Source organism: Paroedura picta, chromosome 1 (assembly GCF_049243985.1).
Source record: "Paroedura picta isolate Pp20150507F chromosome 1, Ppicta_v3.0, whole genome shotgun sequence".
Taxonomy (NCBI): domain Eukaryota; kingdom Metazoa; phylum Chordata; class Lepidosauria; order Squamata; family Gekkonidae; genus Paroedura; species Paroedura picta.
Window position 1 is genome coordinate 175,762,484 of NC_135369.1, and position 18,816 is coordinate 175,781,299.

The following is an 18,816-nucleotide window of genomic DNA, read 5'->3' on the forward strand; positions in this document are numbered from 1 at the left end:
CTTTCGATTCTGCAGTGCCATGGTTGGCTCAAAAGTCAGTTCACTTATTACTGCCTCTGCCAGCCATTTTCGCCCTCCGCTAGGATGGCGGCATCAGTGTGTCAAGTTCCACGTCCCAACCTGCACGGGGCCCTTTTTATAGGTGCCAGTGAACACATTCCTACCTGTGTCACGCTCTCGAGATAAGGACTTTCTCTACGTGAAAGTACAACAAGGAAAAGAGAACCTATCCAGAGGCAAGCTTCCCCGTACCTGGGAGCCAAAGGCCAATTTATACTGTTAGAAGAAGAGTTGGCTTTTATATGTCGCTTTTCTCTACCCGAAGTCTCAAAGTGCCTTACGTTCGTCTTCCCTTTCCTCTCCCCACAACAGACCCCCTGTGAGGTGGGTGAGGCTGAGAGAGCCCTGATATTACTGAAGAAGAAGAAGAGTTGGTTCTTATATGCCGCTTTTCTCTACCCGAAGGAGCCTCAAAGCGGCTTACAGTCGCCTTCCCTTTCCTCTCCCCACAACAGACACTCTGTGAGGGAGGTGAGGCTGAGAGAGCCCTGATATCACTGCTCGGTCAGAACAGCTTTATCAGTGCTGTGGCGAGCCCAAGGTCACCCAGCCACACTTAACCACTATGCCACGCTGGCTCGCCACTACACCAAGAGGATAATCGACTCAGCATCAAGCCCAGCTCAAGCTTCACCACTGCTATCAGCTCACTAGGCAACCCTAAGCAAACGCCACCGCCACCCCCCCCCCAGTTGATATAACACTTAGCATGCTCATAATGCATCACTTCTACACATATTCTGTAACATAATCCAAGTTCATCATTTCCCCGGCCTCCATAGGAATGTTTATGATATTGAGCTGTTCAATATATCACTGCTCGGTCAGAACAACTTTATCAGTGCTGTGGCGAGGCCATGGTCATCTAGCTGGCTGCATGTGGGGGAGCGCCAGATTAGAAGTCCACACTCCTAACCACTATACCAAGCTGGCTTTTGAAGATTTGCCACAATTAATACTGGTTTGCAATTGAATATAGAAGGAAATACAGATTTATATTGGGAAACTTTAAATTTTGAAACTAAGAACAGGAGGGCACAGCCACTGATGAAAATATTAATCGAAAACGACACAAATCTAGAGACTGCTTTGGTTGGCCCTTGCGGCATTAAAATAGTAAACATAAAACATGTCGGAATTTCAATGCCTTTATACATTTATGTAATCCCTTACAAAACACTGTATAATATTGTATAATATTTCAGACTATTGACTTTGTACTTATAACCTCTGGAGAGGTGCTCTTTTCCATATTGTGTCAAACTCTGGGCTTACACCGGCAGGGAAGGAGGGGGGAAGGGGGAGGGGAATGGCAAGAGTTACACAAACACCCAATTGAATCCCAATTGAATCGGAGACCCTCAAGGATGTTCTTGCTAGGGAGACAGTGCCATTAGGAGGGAGGGGATCCGAGGTCATAAAATATTCCTGTAATGCTAGAAATACCTTGCCCATACCTAAGAAGAGGTTTCGTTTTCAGCACTAGCTTTATAGCGCTATAATTTTACTCCTGTGTTTAAATGCACTGCCAAACTCCTTAAAAAGTTTTCTGAGCGCCCCCCCCCAAAAAAATATATATATATATATATATATATATATATATATATATATATATATATATATATATATATATATATATATATATATATATATATATATATATATATATATATATATATATATATATTTAAGCCACCAAGGTAAAAAGAGATTTATATCATGTAAGGCAAGCATTCCGTTGTTTTGGAGAGATGCACACATCTTTTATCAATTTATGCGACTGTAAAATGGAAACCTGCGTGTACCCAAAGAAATCAGTAATAAAAAACCCAGTGGTTAGCCGCAGTACTTAATTTTATGGGTTAAGGGGGTTTCTTTTTCTTTACTTTTCTTCTCTTTTCAACGAAAGGCCCGAATGCTTCAAGAATTCCACATTCCTCGAGACCTGCTTTTCATTTGGGGTTGACAGGCAAAGTTCAGAACACATCATTACGAGGTTCGCAGTCACTGCTAAAGGTAACGCTCATATTACAAATGAATTAATAGAAAACACTTACCTTCCCTACCAGCTTGCCTTTCCTGTTCATGCAAAGGTAAAAGTCTGTCTCTTTCCCTTTGATCCGCACTTGACTGCCAAAGGTATCTGTTTCCACTAGAAGCTGGGCTTGTAAAGGAAGAAGAAAAAAGCAGGCATTTACTCGTCGAGTCACAGAGTTAATGAATCAAGGAGATGCCCTCCTATATACTCTCCATAAGAGCCTCTTGTGGCGCAGAGTGGTAAGGCAGCAGACATGCAGTCTGAAGCTCTGCCCATGAGGCTGGGAGTTCAATCCCAGCAGCCGGCTCAAGGTCGACTCAGCCTTCCATCCTTCCGAGGTCGGTAAAATGAGTACCCAGCTTGCTGGGGGGGTAAACAGTAATGACTGGGGAAGGCACTGGCAAACCACCCCGTATTGAGTCTGCCATGAAAACGCTGGAGGGCGTCACCCCAAGGGTCAGACATGACTCGGTGCTTGCACAGGGGATACCTTTACCTTTACCTTTATACTCTCCATATCAGGGAGACGAGACAGGGAAGCTGTCATTCGTGGGAAATTTTATTTATTCATTTTATTTATCACTGTATTTCTATACCACTGCTCCCAGAAACTGGCTCGTGGTGGCTCACAAAAACAAGACAAAGTCAATCTCCATTAAAAGTATCCCAATAAAACAATTTAAGCAGATATAAATACAAGTAATACTGGGAGCGATCGAGGACAAAAGAAGAAGGGGACGACAGAGAATGAGGTGGCTGGATGGAGCCACTGAAGCAGTCGGTGCGAGCTTAAATGGACTCCGGGGAATGGTAAAGGACAGGAAGGCCTGGAGGATCATTGTCCATGGGGTCGGACACGACTTTGCACCTAACAACAACAATAACAACAAAATACAAGTACAAAATGGCGGTATACTTAATATCTTTAAAGATCAGTTCCCCATATTCCGGTCATCGATCTTAATATCGATGAAATATGTACTGGCTGGGAGATGGAAACAGGCCCCCAACACAGTCCAGCACTGCAATAGGAGCTGGGGGGTGGGGTGACCAGATCAAATGCCCCAGGGCTCCCACCCAGCCTCAACCAAACACCTGGCGGAAGAGCTCTGTTTTGCAGGCCTTGCGGAACTCAGAGAGTCCCGACAGGGCTGGCAGCTCGTCCGGGAGCTCATTCCACCAGGAAATAATCAACTGCTTGCACACACAATGTCTCGTGAGCTACCATCACTCTCAGATCGATGTCATTAAAAGGAAGGTCTATTTCTTTATTTCATTTATACGTCACTTTTTCTCCCTACTGGGACCCCAAATGTCTTACAGAGTGATGGGGAAACACCTATACCTGCAGCCTGGGGATAACTGGAGGGAACTGCTATGGAAATATTCAGGGAAGTGACATCATGTTCCCCCCACATCTCCCTGCCCCTGAGCAGCAGAGTGGGGAGGACGAGGAGGCTGTTTCCTATACAGAGTTCGGCCTTGGTCTGAGGTGTTGGCAAGGCACCCACCACTGCAGCGGGTGGGCTGCAGTGGAGGAAGCAGCAACTAGGCCCCATGATGGCTTCCTTTAAAAAAAAAACAGGCCCTGTGTCAGGAATCAGGCTGAGCCCAGCCTGTGGAGTCCCAAATGAAAGCGCATCAAGAATCCAACAGTCGGTTGCAAATTCCAAAGCAGAGCTTTATTAGGCAAAGTCCACAGAAAGCTAAAGCAGGCCAAGATCTTCCTAAGCAAAGATCTTGATAATAACAAAGTACAAGTGAAACGGGTGGGGTAGATATAGGGTACGCCAAATAAGGGAGGGGTGCTCAGGAGATTCGGCGGGAGAGTGGGTAGAGAGACAAAAAGGGGTCCTGTTCTCAGGCTACCAGATGGCCAGGTGCCTTATCGGGGAGATGGCACATTGTTGAGATTTGGCTGTCTCCGCAAGGACACTTACAGTGAGATTGATACAGTTGTTGGGCCTCCTCGCCCGCTGGGAACAGGAAGGGAGGGAACATCTCAGAGGACAGGTTTATTGCTTTATGGCCTTGGGTGAGAAGAGGCCTGAGAAAGTAAAATATGCAAGAATATTCGGGAACAGGATGGCATGAACCAGGGGGGTCATGACACTCGCCCCCCCTTAAGGCCTCCCCCCCCTTCAAGCCCCTGCAGCTACGGGGGTAGGGCCCGGTTTATCGGGGAAGCGGGAGTGGAATTTGCGGAGGAGAATCGGGGCGGCGACGTCCTCCGCGTCCACCCATTCATTGTCAGAGTCAGGGAAGCCCTTCCAAGAAACCAAGTACTGCAGTTGCTTGCGGAAAAAGCGAGAATCGACAATGTCGGATAATTCGTAGTGCGTTTCCTCCCCCACCATGACGGGGGGAGGTGGACGGGACTGGGGGTGCCACTTATCAGGTGGGGGAGCCTTTTTGAGCAGGCTGACATGAAAAACCGGGTGAACCTTGCGGTAGGTTTTTGGGAGTTCCACCCGTACGGTGACCTCGTTCAGCACTTGGGTTACCTTAAAGGGGCCCACAAACTGGTAGCTCAGCTTTTTGCACGGCCGCCTGTTTTTGAGGTTTTTTGTGGAGATGTATACCTCATCCCCCACCGCATACGCGGGGGGGCGCTGGCGTTTGCGGTCAGCCCACTTCTTGAAATCAGCCTTGGCCTTTTTCAGGGATTCCGTTACCTCCCCCCAGGCCTCCCGCACCCGGGTTGCCCATTCGTCCACCCCAGGCGGGGAGGCTGTGGGATCACCCGGCGGTTTCACGAGAGTGGGAAAGGGGGGCGAGGCGTAGCCGTGAACCACTTCAAAGGGGGCCTTCCCCGTGCTCGAGTGCGGGGCGTTGTTGTAAGCATACTCAGCGAGGGGCAGGAGGGAAACCCAGTCGTCCTGATGGTAGGTCAGGAAGCAACGGAGGTACTGTTCGAGCACTTGGTTAACCCTCTCGGTTTGACCATTTGTGGCGGGGTGATACGCGGAGCTTAGCCCCCTAGACACTCCCGCCAGGTCCATGAGGGCCCCCCAGAACTTGGCGACGAACTGTGCCCCCCGGTCGCTAATCACCTTGCGGGGGAAACCATGTAGGCGCACCACGTGGGTGACGAACAACTCAGCCAGGCGCTGCGCAGTGGGCAGCCCTGGGCAGGGGACGAAGTGGGCCTGCTTCGAAAATTGGTCCACCACCACCCAAATCACCGTTTTCCCCTGGCTGGGGGGCAAGTCGGTGATGAAGTCCATGGAGATGATCTCCCAGGGGCGGTCGGGGATCTCCAGGGGTTTAAGGAGGCCCTGGGGTTTACCCACCCCCCGCTTGTGCGCGAGGCACACGGGGCAGCCCGCGACGTATTTTCCCACGTCACGGCGGGCTCCCGGCCACCAGAATTGGCGGCGAAGCAGCCCCCAAGTTTTCAGGAATCCAAAATGGCCCGCAGCCTTGCTGTCGTGGCACAATTCCAGGATTGTCTTGCGCATCGAGGCGGGGACGTACAGGCGATCCCCTTTGTACCAGACCCCCTCGTGGGCACGAAGCTGCGAACGGAGGTTGGCGAGTTGCGGGTCCGGGCCCAGGGCCGAGCGGAATTCCGACAGGGGAATCGAGAGCGGCCCCGTGGGGGGTCCTGACGGGTCTGGGGGGGGGCCCTGGGCCGGGCGCCCCGCCTTGGTCTGGCTGCGGGTTTGAGCCAAGAGCCCCAGCTGCTTGGGGGTAAAGACCGTGTCCACCCGGGAGGGGCGGTGTTCCCCCGGAAACATGCGGGAGAGGGCGTCCGCCATGAAATTCTTTCGCCCCGGGATGTGGACGAGGGTGAAGTCGAATCGGGAGAAAAAGTCCGCCCACCGAATTTGCTTCGCGCTGAGCGTGCGGGGTTTCCGCAGGGCCTCGAGGTTTTTGTGGTCGGTCCAGACTTCGAAGGGGACGGGGGAACCCTCTAGGAAGTGCCGCCAAGTGGACAGGGCGGTTTTGACCGCCGCCGCCTCTTTTTCCCAAATGGGCCAGTTCCGCTCGGTGGGGGAGAACTTGCGGGAGAGGTAGGCACAGGGCCGGAGCTTGCCCCCCTCCCCCCTTTGGAGGAGAACCCCCCCGACCGCCTCGTTGGAGGCGTCGACTTGCACCACGAAGGGCTTATCGATCTCAGGGTGGGCCAGGATGGGCTCGGAGGTGAATAGGTGCTTGAGGCGTTCGAAGGCTTGCGTGCAATCCTGGGTCCACGGTAGTGGCGCCCCCGGACGGCCGTCCCTGGCCCCTTTCCCCTTGGTCTTTAGGAGATCGGTGAGGGGCAGGGTCACCTTGGAGAACCCTGGGAGGAAGTCACGATAGAAGTTGGCAAACCCGAGGAAGGATTGAAGCTGCCTACGGGTCCGGGGGATTTCCCAATCGAGGACTGCTTGGACCTTTGCGGGGTCCATCCCAATTCCCTCCCCCGAAACCCGGTAGCCCAAGAAGTCGACCTGGGGTTTGTGAAACTCACATTTCGGGAGCTTGGCGTACAGCTTGTGATTCGCCAGGCGGCGTAAGACTTCTCGGACGAGAGCTGTGTGTTCCTCCTCCCCCCGGGAATAAATCAACACATCATCCAGGTAGACCACCACCCCCCGGTACAGCAAATCATGCAAAACTTCGTTGATAACGTTCATGAACACGCCCGGAGAGCCGCTTAACCCGAACGGCATGACGAGGTACTCGAACTGTCCCAATGGGGTGTTGAAAGCCGTTTTCCACTCGTCCCCCTCGGCGATGCGGACCCGGAAATAAGCGTCTCGCAAGTCCAGTTTGGTGAAGATGCGCCCCTCCCCCAAGCGGCTGAGCAGGTCCTTGATGAGGGGAAGGGGGTAGGCGTTGACCCTGGAGACCGCGTTGATCGCTCGGTAGTCGGTGCAAAGCCTGAGGGTGCCGTCCTTCTTTTTGGCGAACAGGACTGGCGCTGCCATGGACGAGGTGGCCGGGCGGATGAAGCCCCGGGCCAGGTTCTTGTCGACGAAGGCGCGAAGCTCCCGAAGTTCCGCCGGGCTCATGTTGTAGAGTTTGGCCTTCGGGAGCTTGGCCCCCGGCACCAGTTCGATGGCGCAATCTGTTGGGCGGTGGGGGGGCAGCTGGTTGCAATCCTCCTCCGAGAAAGCCTCAGCGAGGTCGCGGTAGCAGGCCGGGATGGCGTCATCGGGGTTCGAATAGAGGCCCATCGCCCGCAGCCAGGGGTTGAGCATGGCTGGGCTCTCGGACCACGGGACCACGGTCCCCGCGACGGCCACGGGCGGCGCGTCGGGTTGGTCCCGATACCAGAAGTGCAGCTTGCAGTTCGGGTGGGAGAAAACGAGGCGCTTCTCGTCCCAATCGATCTCGGGGCGGTGAAGGTCCATCCAGTCCATGCCGAGTAGGATGGAGAAGCCGGCAACGGGGGCGATCGTGAGAGAGATTCGTTCCCAGTGGGACCCCAGATTCAGGGCCAGGGCGCTGGTGGCGTGACGAATGGCGTCCCCCCCAACTGGAGCGCCGTCCACTTGGCGCATTAATATCGGCTTGGCCAGGTCCTCCTGGCGGGCGGCGAGGGCCTGTGCGATTCCGGGGGTCACCAGAGACGTAGAACAGCCGGAGTCCACGCAGACCTGGACCTCCACCCGGGTATCGGCCTCCTCGTTGATTAGTACCGCCGGGAGGAGGATGGGGGGTAGGATTCGTCTTGGGGGCGCCGGAGTGCCGACAGGGAGGGTCCGCCGAGGGGCGCCCGGCATGACGGACCGTCCTCGTTTCCCGAGCTGTCCGACTGGGAGGACTCGGGGCTGGTTTGGGAGGAAATCTCCGCCTCCGTCGCGGGGGAGACAGGAGCGAGGAGCGCCCGGGTCCCTCCGGGCTTTCCCGCCGATTTGTCGGACGGACGTTGGCGGTCGGCCGGGCGCTTGTCCGAGGGGCGCTGGCCTTTATCCTGCTGGGAGGGGGTTTTGGATCTCGCCAGGCGCGTTGGGCACACCGAAGCGAAGTGTCCCTTCCCCCCACACTCGTGGCAGAGTCCCGACTGTTTGCGCCTCTCCCTGTCTGGCGCACTGGCCGGGGAAGGCTGCGAGGCCAACAGTTTCGGGGCACTTGGGGTCTTGTCGGATCGTGACGAACGGAGCAGGCGGGCCGCCTCCTGGCGACGCTGGTAGGCACGGTAATTCGCGAGGTTTGTTTCGATCACTCCCGCGGCGTCGATCCACTGCTGGAGGTCCCCGTCCTCAGGTGGCCCCCGGTTGAAAATTCCGTCGGCCACTGGGCGGTCCAGGCCATCCAGGAAGGCGTTGATGACCTGGGTTTCGTTTAAGGTAGTGATTCGGTCCGAGATGGCCCGAAAGTCAATTACGTAGTCCATCAGGGGCCTCCCCCGTTGTTTCAGTTTGGTTAGTGCCTCCGTCGCCTTCCGTTCACGGAAAGGGTCGCGGAAAGCCGTACGGAGGGCGGCCCTGAAGGATTCTAAGGAGGTGGCTGCCGCCGTCCCCCTCTCGTACTGGGTGACCCACCAGTCCATTGCCTTGCCCTCTAGGTTGCAGCCCAGCGTGCGCACTAAATCGGCCTCGTCCGTAAACGTATCTCCCCATTCCGCCAAGAAGCCATCCACCATAATCAAAAAATAGGTGAGTCTCTCCGAAGTACCATCGAACTTCACCTTGAATTTCCGGCCCCCCAGATTGTCGTGGCGGCCGCCGCGGGCGGCCCCGTTGTTCGGCTGATTGGGTGGCTGCAGGGGGACCGGCGAGGGCGGCGGGGCGAGCGGCGGCTGAGGTTGGGGCTGGGGAGGTGGGGCGGCTGCGGCAAGCGGAGCATAGGTCCCCCTCCTCGGGGCTGTCGGATGAGTCCAATCCTCGGCCAGGTGACGATCGCGGGGCGGTGGGGCCGGGTTCGGGGGAGTGGGGGTTCTCGTCGGGGGTTCCCCCCAGGGGCCCGACAGAAACGTGACGGGATCCTGGCCCCCCGGCCGGGAACGTGATGGTGAGGCATCCCTCCTCCGACGACGAGGTTCGTGGTGAGGGGGGATCTCTGCGAAGGCTGCGCCCCGATCGGGTCCCGGCTCGAGCTCGGGTCCGGTGTCGACATCTTCCTCCTCCAGCCAGGTCATGGCTCCGGCTGGACGGGAGTAGGTCAGGTGTTTGGGGGGGGCGAACGTCGAGATCAGACCCGTGGTCGCGGTCCCCCCTAGGGTGTCTAGAGTCCCGTACCCCAGAGACGGGGTGCTGTGGTGTTTGGGCTTGACAGCGGGGCCCACAGGGGGGCGCATAGCAGCTCGGGTGGCCTGGGCAGCTGGATTGCCTGGTAGTGATGCGGGAAGGGAGAGTCGGCCTCTCTTCTCCCTCTCGGAGTCGGGGGGGGCGCTCCAATGCTCCCGACGGGATTCGGCTTGGCGCAGGGCCCGGCGAAGGGCTTCGTTTTCTCGTCGTTGGTCCCCTACGCGTAGCATCAGGCTCTCGAGTTCTTCGATCGGGACAAGTTGCTGGGGTCCTTCTCTGGTGAAGTCGACCCCCACCTGGCGCCCCATTTCGACCAGACGGTCCGCATCTCCTGGGTCGCTGGGAGGGTCCTCGTCCTCTTCCTCGAGGGAGGGTGGGGGCGATTTCCCCGCCGCACTCGCAGACTCCTTCGTGGGGCTCTGGCATGGCGGGGATCGGTGGTCCTCGGTGTCGGGGGGGGCGTCTCCGGCTCCGGCGTCTGGAGGGGTGGTCAACGGTACCGTGGTGGCGCCGTCCTCCGCCCGCTCTTCGATGGGAACGTGGATGATCAGGCGTTGCCGGCCCCCGTCCGGGGACTGTTCCACGATGTCTAACCCTGAGTCCTCCGGGGCTGCCGCGGCCATGGGAAGCGAGGCGCACCAACGGATGGATTAACAGGGAGAAGTGGTTATTATCAATTTGTCAGGAATCAGGCTGAGCCCAGCCTGTGGAGTCCCAAATGAAAGCGCATCAAGAATCCAACAGTCGGTTGCAAATTCCAAAGCAGAGCTTTATTAGGCAAAGTCCACAGAAAGCTAAAGCAGGCCAAGATCTTCCTAAGCAAAGATCTTGATAATAACAAAGTACAAGTGAAACGGGTGGGGTAGATATAGGGTACGCCAAATAAGGGAGGGGTGCTCAGGAGATTCGGCGGGAGAGTGGGTAGAGAGACAAAAAGGGGTCCTGTTCTCAGGCTACCAGATGGCCAGGTGCCTTATCGGGGAGATGGCACATTGTTGAGATTTGGCTGTCTCCGCAAGGACACTTACAGTGAGATTGATACAGTTGTTGGGCCTCCTCGCCCGCTGGGAACAGGAAGGGAGGGAACATCTCAGAGGACAGGTTTATTGCTTTATGGCCTTGGGTGAGAAGAGGCCTGAGAAAGTAAAATATGCAAGAATATTCGGGAACAGGATGGCATGAACCAGGGGGGTCATGACACCCTGCTGAGGCCTGCCCAGGCAGTGACAGGAGAGAACCCTCAGAGACCTGCTGTTGCAGCAGACGGGAAGGAACTCAGAAGTTGAGCTGTACAATAAAATGACGTACAACTTGTTGATTATTTATTATAGTGCACAATTAAAAACAGAATAAAAACGTCATAAAAACTATACAGAACTAACAGCACAGAAGGCCAAACGCGTTTCGACCCGCCTGGGTCTTCCTCAGTGGTCAGAACTGTGATGATACACTCTTATATTAAATACCTATATTATACTCTTTATGAAGTGTAGCTGAGTGGTTAAATGGGATCTGTAAATTATGGCTCCAACCGATATCTGTAAATTTTATCCTTTTTGGAAACCACCTCCTATGATATGTGCCTAGGGTCACCACTCTTCATGATTCCCCCAGGTGAGGGCAAAATCGCTTTGTTTCCTTCAGTGAGTCACTCAATAGTTAACTCTGATTAGCTACAGGTTCAGGTGGGTAGCCTGGGTCATCTTGCTCATTTCTTGGTTCCTGATAGGCTAGGATCATGCAGTGAGGTTAAAGAGATCCTGATGCCAAGAATAGCACAGTTCCACAGGGCCTATAAATGCAGTTCTTCCGCCAAGCCTTGCGCTGGGACCAGTGGTTTGATAACATCAGTTTGGCCCTCCAGAATCCCCCAAACTTCAGCCAAAAATGCCAAATGGGAACAGCTGCACTGAGCCAAAGTTAAGGACTAGACAATGGTGAATTATGGTTTAAATCTTTTAATGATTGGCATGTGAATTGGTTGTGGATATTTTTAATGAAAATAATTTTTAGTATAGTTTATATTTTTGTTTTACATATATGATGTTCACTGCCCTGAGCCATATGGGAGGGTGGTATACAAATTAAATAAATAATAGGAACAGAACATTTCTGAAAAACCACACACACACGCAAAACTGAGAAAGGTATTTTGCACGGTTCTTTTTTTTCCCATTTTGCATTTTGTACCCTCCTCTGCATCTTTCTTTTCACTCCCAAATGTTCATAGTTGGGGAGGAGGGATCCAACTGGAGCAATTTGCAGCTGTGCTAATGAGTCCTACTAGAAATCTCAAGAACTGGAAATCCCAAGAAATCAAAAGGGCAGCTCAGTCCTCATAGAAATCCCAAGAATATAAATATTCTGAAGCCAAAAGTGCTGGGAAGCTTGGGCTCTTCCCCCATCCCACTGGCTACCTGTATACTTGCTAGATTGTATGTCGGATAATTGAGAAGTACTTGAGCACATATAAATACAAAGCAGTCATGTAACCAGGGTGCCTTTGGTGTGTCTCCCTATGTAAAGGTGTAAAACAGTGGTTCTCAACCTTCCTAATACTCAATGCCCTTTAATGCAGTTCCTCATGTTGTGGTGACCCCCAACCATAAAACTATGCAAGTGTTCTTTCACTGAAATTAAACCGAAACTGACCAGTGGCGTGAAGATCCAATGTTCATGATTGTTTATAAATTGGTTTTATCCCCAGGGTTTCTCAGTTCAGCTCTGCCTCTTGTCCCACCATGCCAATCTCGCTCTTTTCCCCTGCTCCAGACAGACGGACGCTCTATCTCGATCTACCCAGCAAGGCTATTGTGTGGATGGTGCCTCCCAGCCAAGCTGATTGCCCTGTGAAAGGGTTGTTCAAACCCCAAAGGGGTCCCTAACCCCAGGTTGAGAACCACTGGTGTAAAGAGAGGTGTGGTGAATCAGAAATCAGGGTAGAGTCCAATGCCAGAGGAGAGCACAGAGTTTGTACACAGACAGGCTTATTCTGTTGGTCTCGAGAATCCCCATTTATAGGATCTCAAGTAACAGGTACTGGGAAAGACCTTCGCTTGAGAGAAAACCTGGAGAGCTACTGCCAATCCGGCATATCAGGGCACAAAGAAGAAGAAGAGTTGGTTCTTATATGCCGCTTTTCTCTACCCGATGGAGCCTCAAAGCGGCTTACAGTCGCCTTCGCCTTCCTGTGAGGTGGGTGAAGCTGAGAGAGCCCTGATATCACTGCTCGGTCAGAACAGCTTTATCAGCGCTGTGGCGAGCCCAAGGTCACCCAGCTGGCTGCATGTGGGGGAGTAGGGAATCAAACCCGTCTCACCAGATTAGAAGTCCTCACTCCCAACCACTACAGCAAGATACAACAGTGGTCTGACTCAGCACAGCTGCAAGTTGCTTCAATTGGGTTCCGCCCCATTGTAGAACCATAGAGTGAAATGGGCCATACAGGCCATATAGTCCAGTGGTCCCCAACCTTTTTATCACCGGGGACTGGTCAACATTTGACAATTATACTGAGGCCCGGGGGGGGGTAGTCTTTTGCCGAGGGACTTCGCCGCCACCTGAGCCCCTGCTCCACTTGCTTTCCCGCTGGTGCCCCTGACTTCCTGCCGCCCGCTGGGGGACGCTGCCAGCAGCAGCTGCGCAGTGCCATGCCGAGGAGAAGCCCCAGCCATGGCGGCCACCGGAGAGTACCAAAGGTGAGCCGGCGGCAGAGTGGCAGGGCAGCCCCCATGGCAGCAGCCGGGGAGGAGGACGAGGAGCCGAATGATGCACGGACCGGGACCGGTCCCCGGACTGGGGATTGGGGACCACTGATCTAGTCCAACTCCCTGCTCTAATGCAGGATCAGATTCCGACATCCTTGATAAGTATCTGTCCAGCCGTTGCTTGAAGACCGCCGATGATGGGGAGCTCACCACCTCCTTAAGCGACCGGTACCATTCTCCACGTAATTTTAACCCAGTACTAGCCTCTGCTGCCAATGGTGTGTGTCATTTATTTCTCAAGAGCTGAAAGGACAATCCAACCCACTGCCTTAGCACCAATTGTCAAATAAATAACAACTTTAGCCCAACTTTGTTCTACAGATCCAGCAACATAACAGGGCGGCACATTCCCCCGCAGTACTTTGTGTCAAAAGGTGTGTTTCAGTCGTCTAAACAAGGACCGCATAAAAGGCCTGCCTCTTTTAAAATTCACACGATTTGTCTCGCTGTTCCAAAACTTTCTCAAGAACGCTGTGGAGTTTCAAACCTACAAGATGCATCACCTCACCCTCGAACTAAAACAAGTATGAGTAATGCCCTGCCTGATTTTAATTTGAAAAATATCACCTTAAAAAAAAAAGATGGCAGTTCCCTGCGGTGAAAATGAAAACCATCTGGATGGCGTGATTTCCAATAATTAATCCAGCTCTCCTTTGACACACTTACTAATTAAAATACGATCTCCCCCTCCCCCCCCTTTTTTTCCTAAGTGAAGAATTTAAATAAATTTTAAAGAGCTAATAAAATAATGCAATCGTTTTGGAAAGAAATGAAAATCACCTTTTCTCCCACTTGACTGAGCTATGGAACGTTACAGCCGTACCTTCACGCTAGCAAGGACTAATTAACTCTGTGGCAGAAGGGAAGGTGGCAACGTGCGCGGAAGAACATCGGTGTGAGAGAATGCGGGATACACAACAGCACACAAACACAAGGGCTAACAGCCACGGTACGGAAGGCTCCAAATGCTGTTTAATGGGGCAAAATGCTAGAAAAGAAGCCTTCACCGTGAAATCCCCAAGGCCGTGACAGTCACAAACCCACCTGCCTAAAAGTAAGCACAATGGGATGCAGTGCTTCGGGTCAAAGGTAATGGCGATTCGGCGTTTGTCGCTATATAAATGACCCTCGGGGATCGTTGAGCTCCTCCTCTCACACAAGCAGTCACAGACCGATTATGCACGGCAGCGGCTGCGCTAGGCCGCTGCCGGTTCCATGCGGTACACAGAGGAGGGAATCCCCAAGCACTTGCAGAATACCCCGACAGTGTGTATGCGCATGCACAATGCCTGGGCTGGAATTGCCCATCGTGTCATGCGGTGGCAGCAGGGGGAAGCGGGGGACAGGGGGGCCCCTCCACACAATGGCGGGAGAGCGGCGTACCCATTATGCATGGTGTCCATTATGCATGGGGCTGGCCTGGCAGGGCTGTGGATGGCGACTGTGGCATCATAGGGAATGCAGAAATATCTGCGTTCCCTTACCGCGGGCCATCCGAGGCCCTGATTCTGGCCAGGGATGGGAGGCGGCCGTACTGTTAGAATCAGTGATGATGCATTATTTGTGGAACAAATAGATTTAAAAGCCAAGATTGGGACACCAGTCCTCAGGTGTCACCGTCCCCTGGAATTACAGCTTGTCTCCAGGCCACAGAGATCAGTCCCCTTGGAGAAAATGGCAACTTTGAAGAACAGATTCCATAGCATTATACACCACTGAGGTCCTTCCCTGTCTCAAATCCCACCTCCACCCCCCAAGTCTCCAGGTATTTCCCAGCCGAGAGCTGGCAACCCTAAGCCGAGATGACAGAGATAACAGGCAATTAATTGCATGGTTTTTAATGCGCTTGCACAAATCTGCATGTGGTTTGCACTGGGATCCCTGTCACCTGTTCCCCCTCCATCCTTTCCTTTATTGTCAAGCATCTTGGATAAGCTTCTTCATCCTGTTTGTCTGCCATTCTGTTCACAGGCTGGTTATTCTAGCGTCCCACCAGCCCTTCCAATTGACCTTAACTGATTTCATTTCCTGGTTTACAAAGCCCTATTTGCCTTCCCCACTGGGCCACATTTGGCCCTAGGGCCATAGGTTGCAGACCCCCTGCTCTAAAGGGTCTTTCTCTGGTTCAGGAAGGCAGGCCGATGAGCACTGGGGAAGATGGACTGTTTAACCCTTTGGCTGACGCTGTCCCCCGGTTGCTTTTCATCTCTTGCAATTCCAGATCAATGTCTGCAAAGTGAACTCAGGGACTAAACTTCACAGAGGTAAAAACAGCTGGGTCTGGAGTTTCAAGGGAAAAGCACTTGGCAGGAGACACTGTCTTCCTCTCCCCTCTCTGATGTGAAAGGTGCTTTTCAAAAGAGAAAGAGCCACCAAAACAACATGATAATGAATCTTGCTCCTAAAAAAGCCCTTCCTCTAGCAGAGGTGGCCAAACGGTGGCTCTCCTGATGTCCATAGACTACAATTCCCATGAGCCCCCAGGGCTCAGGGACACCTCTACTTCCTCAGTTTTAAAGATCTGTTGCACCAGTTGTTGGATCAATTTAACTCTATAAAAACCAAAGTATTACCCCTGGTGCCACAGTGATGCTAATTCTGGAATTCGACACAGACATGTCAGTGTTTTAAAGCCTCCGACTCTGAGTTGGAATTGAAGAAAAGTAGAAGAGGTTTTTTTATATATAGATATATATACAGCTTTTCTCTACCTGAAGGAGTCTCAAAGAAGCTTCCAAACACCTTTCCCCTCCTCCCCGCAACAGACATCCTGTGAGATAGATGGGGCTGAGAGAGCTCTGAGAGAACTATTACTGCCCCAAGGTCACCCAACAGGCTTCATGAGTCTCAAATCCACTTAGAATTTCCTTCTCTTCCTCTTCCCCAACAGATACCCTGTGGAGTAGGTGAAGCTGAGCAAGCTCTGAGAGAACTGTGAGTGGCCCAAATTCACACAGCAGGCCTCATGAGTCTCAGCAGCTTACAGTCACCCTCCTTTCCTGTTCCCCCCAACAGACACCCTGTGAGGTAGGTGGGGCTGAGAAAGCTCTGAGGGAACTGTGGCTGGCCCAAGGTCACCCAGCTGGCTGCATGTGGACAGCGGGGAATCAAATGTAGTTCTTCAGATTAGAGGCCACTGTTCTTTAACCACTTCACCCCGCCTAGTCCTGCCGTCTTGTCGTTTGCTGCTGGTTATGGCTCTTCCTGTATCAATATAAGCACCTGAGTGAGATAAGTTGGTGTTTTGTTTTTTCCTGAGAAGTTGGTCTCAGTTCTAGGAGACTGCTTTGCAGCTAATTGATGTGTGAGGTATTTTAACAGTGCTAAATAGGTATGGGTCGTTCAGTTTGAAGAAGCCGAAAAGTACTTTTTTGGCTCACCGACTCAAGAGTGATAGAATTGCAATTCGGCCACCTTGATTCAGACTGTTCAAATGCATCCCCCCCCCCCCCGCTTTCTTAGGCAACATCTGAAAAGATGGGGGGAGTATGCACAGAACAGCTGATAATGACAAGCGCCCCCCCCCCCACTGGTGAGGGATTTAAAGGGAATGGGTGGGGCACTTTTGCCGATTGGGGGGTGCTCTCGTTCCTCCTCTTTTCAGGCAGCAGAGATGCCTGCCGCCTGGGAAGGGGGGCGAGCAGAACCATGCCAACAAAAAAAACCCAAATATTTGGATTTTTCCGAATCTGAAAAGGTGAAGAGTTATTCATGCCTTTCAGATTTAGTCGCATCATTTCTAGCCGAATCTGAAACGGTATGTTTAATTTGAGGGGGGGGGGGGTTGCACATACCTGGTGCTATAAACTTATGGGTATCCTTGTGCTCAATGCAAAAACAGTAGTGAAGTTACCTTTCATGGCCTGTTCTAAGAGTGCTTCTAAGAGTCCCCCCTCCAAGAAATCTTCAATCAAGGATGCAAAATCGGCTCAAGATCTCCTGTCCCAGGACCAGGGCTTTCTCACCACTGTGGTTGGCCTGTGGGACACACTTCTGAGTGAAATCAGGGCCCTGCGGGATTTAAAACAGTTCTGCAGGGCCTGCAAGACAGAGCTCTTCCACCAGGCCTACAGCTGAGACCGCTAGAAATACCCAGAATAACTTGCCTCCCTACACAGACAAAACCTCTTAATTAACAGCATCCTAGCTCTTTACTCCACCTTCCTCCCATCAGAGAGAAAGCGGTGACCTCCTCGATTTTAACGTTCAAATGCCTTAACTTTGTTTTATTAATTGTACCACTCTGAGCCCTTGTGGAAAGGCAGCATATAAATCTGAAAAATCTGAAATAAATCGGTAGTGGTTAGGACTTCTAATCCAGCAAGCCGGGTTTGATTCTGTGTTTCCCCCACATGTAACCAGCTGGGTGACCTTGGGCTCATCACAGCACTGATAAAGCTGTTCTGACCGAGCAGGAATATCAGGGCTCTCTCAGCCTCACCCACCTCACAGGGTGTCTGTTGTGGGGAGAAGAAGGGAAGGCAAATGAAATCCGCTTTGAGTCTCCTTCCAATAGAGAAAAGTGGCATATATGAACCAACTCTTCTTCTTCAGTAATATCAGGGCTCTCTCAGCCTCACCCACTTCATAGGGTGTCTGTTGTGGGGAGAGGAAAGGGAAGGCGACTGTAAGCCACTTTGAGATTCCTTCAGGTAGAGAAAAGCGGCATATAAGAACCAACTCTTCTACTTCTTCAGTAATATCAGGGCTCTCTCAGCATCACCCACCTCACAGGGTGTCTGTTGTGGGGAGAGGAAAGGGAAGGCGACTGTAAGCCGCTTTGAGACCCCTTCAGGTAGAAGAAAGCAGCATATACGAACCAACTCTTCTTCAAAATTTTGATCCACATGAGCTGAAAGGATAGGCCGGGATTCATTTATAATACAGTATACTCCTCAACTGAACTGGCTAGCCCAGGCTAGCCAGGGTGTAAACTGCACGGAGCTTTTATTCCAACCCCAGATCGATTCAGTCCCTGCCTTCTATACAGAATGCGATTTCCGTTTGGATTTGGGGCGATTAAAAATTTCCTTCTGCAGCAAGAAGGATTGATCCGGAGTGACCCTACCTTTATTGTGCAATATCTGAGATTGCTTTTAAGCCTGAATATCTATTGGGAAAGAAAGCTCCATGGTAGAGAACCCCTGATTGGCCAAAGCTGTGCATATGATGAGCTTACCTTAAAGGAGAAGCCCCTAACTTCTCTCAACTTCTGTCGGTCCTGGATTTTTCCTCCCTCCTCTGCTTTTTCGATCCTCTCCCCCTCCCCTCCAAGAAAAGAAAGAGGCTCCCTGCCTGGCTCCTCCCCCCCCCCCAAGAAAAGAAAGAAAGAGACTTGCCCCCCCCCCTTCTGAGCCTCCCTAACCAAGTGCCGAAGACTTTCCTGTTTCAATGGGGAGGGGGGGAGGAGGAAGATCCGAGTTCAAAGCGATCTGAATTCAACAGGATTGACAATGGAATAAAGAAAGTAAGTGCAGACTCTGCCCTGCTCTCAGAAGCTAAGTAGGGTCTGCCCTAGCTACTCTTTGGATGGGAGACCTCCAAGGAATACCAGGGCCATGATGTGAAGGCAAGCCATGGCGAACCATCTCTGAATGGCTCTTGTCTTGAAAACCCCATAAGGTTGTCATAAATCCGCTGTGACTTGACGACACTTTTTATCCCCATATTCCTCAACCACCTTTCAGCTTTCTGGCCGACAGCCTACAGGTGTACATAGAGAGTGGCAGTTAATAAAAGCTAATATAAATAAATAGATTGTAAAAGGGAA

At 52.3% G+C, this 18,816-nt stretch overlaps 1 protein-coding gene across 2 annotated transcripts in view; it reads right to left on the minus strand.

Annotated features, from left to right (window-relative positions):
- Positions 1 to 18,816, minus strand: part of FGF18 (fibroblast growth factor 18) — a 145,551-nt gene that overhangs the window by 19,762 nt on the left and 106,973 nt on the right. For both annotated transcript variants that reach the window (XM_077312868.1, XM_077312858.1), the window contains one exon: positions 2,118 to 2,224. In XM_077312868.1, coding sequence (XP_077168983.1) covers positions 2,118 to 2,224 — 107 coding nt within the window. The remainder of the gene's footprint in view (positions 1 to 2,117; positions 2,225 to 18,816) is intronic.